Source organism: Lactuca saligna, chromosome 1 (genome assembly GCF_052625555.1).
Source record: "Lactuca saligna cultivar CGN05327 chromosome 1, ASM5262555v1, whole genome shotgun sequence".
NCBI lineage: Eukaryota > Viridiplantae > Streptophyta > Magnoliopsida > Asterales > Asteraceae > Lactuca > Lactuca saligna.
In genome coordinates, this window is record NC_136417.1 from 82,470,581 (window position 1) to 82,475,865 (window position 5,285).

At 23.3% G+C, this 5,285-nt stretch overlaps 1 protein-coding gene across 1 annotated transcript; it reads right to left on the reverse strand.

Annotated features, from left to right (window-relative positions):
• Nucleotides 1–3,770: 3,770 nt before the first annotated feature.
• On the reverse strand, nt 3,771–4,601 carry LOC144999804 (uncharacterized). Its single transcript, XM_078958966.1, has 2 exons — nt 4,436–4,601; nt 3,771–4,187 (listed from the first exon to the last, which is right to left on the reverse strand). Exons 1-2 carry the CDS (start codon nt 4,511–4,513, stop codon nt 3,936–3,938), a joined length of 330 nt encoding a protein of 109 aa, XP_078815092.1. The 5' UTR covers nt 4,514–4,601; the 3' UTR covers nt 3,771–3,935.
• Between the last annotated feature and the right edge of the window lie 684 nt (nt 4,602–5,285).

A 5,285-nucleotide genomic window follows, 5' to 3' on the forward strand; every position in this document is an offset into this window, starting at 1 on the left:
TACGGTATTTATCGATCCCCATCGTTGATTATAAGGGCTCATGGTAATGTTGTTCGGAAAGTCTTAATTTAAACTGTCTAGAGAGACATCTTCAAGTAGTTGTATGATTTGTGAAAAAGGATGTGATAAAAATTATATAAGTTTAAGAAATATATTATGTCTTAAAAGAAAGAAGGATTATCGAGTTGCTCTACAATACATAACTTAAATGACAACATAATTGAATATATGCAACGAAAGTTACAAGTGTTACTATAGTTATACAAAAACATGCTAAAGACAATATATAATTATCATCTTAGTTGCAAAGAACACTCGAAGAGAATCATGAAAAAAAGCCCCAAAAATGTTATATAAATTATCGCTATAATGTTTTTAATAAGTACAAATGCATTTTTTAGTAAAAATTATATAGATGATATCTTTATTTTGAGCTTTTGAATAAATAAATACGAGTTTTCTTCAACTTAATTTTATATATTTAAAAAGAATTCTTTTTGAAAAATACTTAAACTTTAATCTATTAAAGAAAAAAATCATCATTTATTATTTATTTGTAATTTGGCCCTAAAAACCGGTATTAACCGGGTACAAAGGTTATTTTGCAATTGTTTACAAGTTTTTTGGCTTACTTGAAAAAGAAAAGAATGACTTTTACGTTAATAAAGCCAAACATAAATGATTTTTTATAGTTTACTTTATTTTACTAACAACTTAATATTAATTTACCGTTCTAATCATTTTATTAAATTCAAAATATAACACACTGTACATTAAAAAATTTTATATGAAATATAACATATAGTTCTTGTAACATTATGAAAAGCAAAGTTTCCGATAATGTCTCAATATTTTATTTTTGAACAGAAAAGTCTTAATTATTTAATTTTATACGATAATTTGTCATTTTCCGTTTGAAAAAAAAAATTGTTTCGTTAAGTTAACTAAAATATAAAATAATTGATATTTTTCTTTTAAAAAGTAAAATTTTAGTTTAAACCATAAAGTTAACCAAAATATTAAAACTTTATCCGGAATTTCGCTTAAAAAGAAAAATGTAGATAAATGTTACCAATGCATCTAATTTTCCTATATGGATTTTCCATAAAAACCTCTGCATGCATTATTGAGTCGAATCTTTGTCCCAATAAAAATAGGAATTATACCATAAACTAGGCGAATGCCCGCACGTTGCGAAAAAACACATATATATAGTTGAAGTGTTTACAAATATATGATTTTTTGAATATAACAATAACGTTGTTGTTAAATTTGATATAATAATTTGCATATACTAAATTGATATAATTTATTGATTATTTTGAATTATATATATATATATATATATATATATATATATATATATATATATATATATATATATATATATAATAACTTCATAATCTCAATTGTTTGAATGATTTCTACCCATGAGTTACACATGAATAAAATTAAATATAATATATGATTTGATGTTATTTATAGTTGCTTTTATTGTTAATTAATTTTTTAAAATTTATTTGCTTAATGTTTTAATTTATATCATTATAATTATTTAAAACACCAAACATTGTTTTTTTATTTTAAAGCTAACAATATAATCATTTTTATAGAATTGTTTTTAACTATTGTTATTGTAAGTTATTTTAAGCTACTTATTTGGAAACTTTTAACGATTATAAAAATATATTTAAGAAATGTTTTAGTTAAATTGAAATTACAATTTAGTTTTTGCTTTTATCACTACAATTTATCACTTTTAACTATTTACAAAATATTTTTTAGTTTTTTTAAATGGAACTGAAATTTATATTTGAGTTGATATTGTAATGCACAGAAACACATATATAGTTGAAGTCTTTACATATATATATATATATATATATATATATATATATATATATATATATATATATATATATATTAAAATATAACACTAACATTGTTGTTAAATTTGATATAATAATTCGTATATTAATTTGATATAATATATTTACTATTTTGAATTATATGATAATATATAAGTCTATTATCACGTCATAATCTTAATCGTTTGAATGACTTCTACTCGCAAGTTACACATCAATAAAATTAAATATTATATATGGTTTAATAATATTTATAGTTGTTATTTTTAACTAATTTTTTAAAAAATATTTGCTTAATGTTTTAATTTCTATCATTATAATTATTTAAAACATCAAACATTATTTTTTGATTTGAAAGTTAACAATATAATCATTCATATAGAGTTATTTTTAACTATTGTTATTATAAGTTATTTTAAATTACTTATTTGAAAATTTTTAACGATTATATAAATATATTTAGGAAATATTTTAATTAAACTGATATTACAATTTAGTTTTTTGCATTTATCACTATAATTTATCACTTTTAATTATTTACAAAATATTATTTGGTTTTTTAGTGGAACTGAAATTTTTATTTAAGTTGACACTGTAATGCTATATTTAAATTAACAATTTAAGTATTTTGTCCAAACTGTTCAAAAATTGTAGCTTTAAACTAATAATGGTTTACATGCAACAACATTTTAAATCTAATAAATTAAGTATAATATATTAAAATTTAAAGACATAACTTTATGAATAAAAGTAAAGATATTATTTTAAAATTGAAATTTAGTCTATTTATGATTACACTTTAGGTTTGATATTTATTTAACCTTATTAACCAACTTACAATCATTATGAAAAAGACACTACAATTTATCACTTTTAATTATTTATAAAATAATCTTTGGGTTGTTTAAGTTAAATAAAATTTATATTTAAGTTGAGCCTATAATGTTATATTTCAATTAATAATTTAAGTATTTTATACAAATTGTTCATAAATTATTCCTTTAAAATGATAAGGATTTACATCCAACAATATATTAAAACTAATAAATTAAGTATAATATGTTAAAATTTTAAAAAACATAATTTTATAAGTAGAATTAAAGATATTATTTTAATATTGAAATTTAGTTTATATATGAATACACTTTAGATTTGATATTTATTTAACTTAACTACCAAATTATAATTATTATTATAAAGAAATTGAAAAGTCATGGGAGTTTCAAATGAGTGTGGTGAAAGGAAAAAAAAAATTGAGGATTTCAAATGCATGAGATTCAAAAAAAAAAATACTAACTTTATAAGTATGTATGAAGATGAAGGGAATCAATAGGTAAATTTACTCCACGAAAATCAGCCAAACTTCCTAATATAATAATATATGATGTAACTATTTTTTTATTTTTTTATTTTATTTTATTTTATTTTTTTAATTCTAATTTGACTAATTGTTAATCATCATAAATATTTATGTAGACATGATGGATAAACCAACAAGGCATGCCACAATTCTTTTTAGACGATAAAACTATTTTTTTAAAAATAATTATTTATTAGCTTTTATATGATTATTCATTTTATTTATATATAAGTTGTTATCTTATATATTCATTACCATCTACTATTTAATCACTAGTTTTATGATTGTCAATTTTGTTGGATTCACTTTTAGGTTGTAAATTTCTTACAAAATAAAAAATAAAACAAATTATCTAATATGTACCGTTTTTCCCCAATATATAAAAACTCTTAAAACCAGTTATAAATATTATCATATTAACTATATATTTTCTAATCATTTCATTATTACCATCATTTTTAATTATATATATTGCGATTTGTCAAATTGGTTAAATTAGTTGCCCGTGCTCCGCCATTTGTCAACATGTTGAAATACGCATGGAAGTTTATCTATTTAAATTTTTCTGTACAAGCAAATTGGAAGGGCAATAAAATAATGGAACCCCAAGTTGAACAAAAATTCAAGATTGATAAAGACAAAGCCCAAAGAAAACCCCGTTGTATATTTATATTCTAGCTATGTCCGAAGATAAAGATTGACTTAACCTACATAAACTTGGACAGATGTCCTGGTATATTCGAGTGTTTCATTCCACCAGAAGGATTGGTACTATCTGCCGCACCTTGCTGACTGTTTTGGACATCCTTATTCGTCTGTTGGCTTTGTTGTTTAGCGTCGTGTTGCGCAGCCTTTTCAACTGCCTTGTTAACATGCGCCTCCATTGAAGCTTCTGCTTCTTTTGCTAGCCTTATCTCATGAGCCACCTCAGCCCTAGATTTTGCCAATTCTTTCTCAGCCTGAAAGAAAACTCAATATGCATTGATGATATTTTCAAACAAATCTTTCAACTACAATTATAATTAATCATCCTAAGATATAGATGAATCCAAAAAAAAACATGTATAAATTAAGAGCATGTAGATGAATCATAATTCATAACGAATCATCCTAAGATATAGATGAATCCAAGGGAAATATTTACAAATATGAAATGTTTGTACGTAATGTAATGCATGCAATGTAATTCATTACATTGGGTTTATACCTTTTCCTCGTTTTTAGCTTCAGACCTGGCTTTACGGGTTGCGTTTAGATCGGTTATTTTATCCTTGATGGTCTGCATATTTGTCTGACTTTTGTATAAACACAATTGAAATAGGTTGACTATGAAAAGTCGTCCATGCGATAAGAAATATGCTTGTGCATTTATACAAGTCATTCCGAGATAATGGAATTCCGTTTTCTACCTAATGGCTAACAATGTTGACAATTGTTAGGAATACACACACGTACCCCAGAAAATATAGGAGTTTTTCTAGGTTAGACTTGGTATTTCTTTGAATATAGAGGCCAAACGGATAACATGCTTACGATAAATTGATCCCATAGTTTACAAAGCCGCCACTAAACAATACTCATTCATTTTTTTCAAAATAAAAAAAGGTCAATACTCATTTAATTTAAAAAAATATGTTTAAATTATCATTCTTAATCAAGCAAAACCCATTCATTTTTTTCAAAATAAAAAAGGTCGATACTCATTAAATTAAAAAAAATGTTTAAGTAATCATTCTCAACCAAGTTTGTTAAGATCGAAATTCTATTTAGGATTGTTTTTGGGTTTGTAAGATCGAAATAGTAAGATTGGGACCGGGAACAGGATCCTAAGATCTGTGATCAATTCTGGATCAAACAAATTCAACCAGATCCACTTAACTTGTATTAGAATTTTATGTGGATTGTGATATTCCCTAACACGCTCAATGTACGATTTACAAGTCATAATACCAAGCATCACACTTACTGGAAATTATAGAACATAAACCATAAATAAGGTTAGTATCATAATAATTCATTAATTCAATTTCATATTGTTTTAGTATAAATAATATTTA

What these genes read in the sequence shown, in the direction of transcription:
- LOC144999804 (XM_078958966.1), bottom strand. Translation starts at nt 4,513, where the DNA reads ATGCAGACCATCAAGGATAAAATAACCGATCTAAACGCAACCCGTAAA. An exon ending in AAGCTAAAAACGAGGAAAAG is followed by an intron (nt 4,188 to 4,435) that starts GTATAAACCCAA and finishes GTTTTCTTTCAG; the next exon opens with GCTGAGAAAGAATTGGCAAA.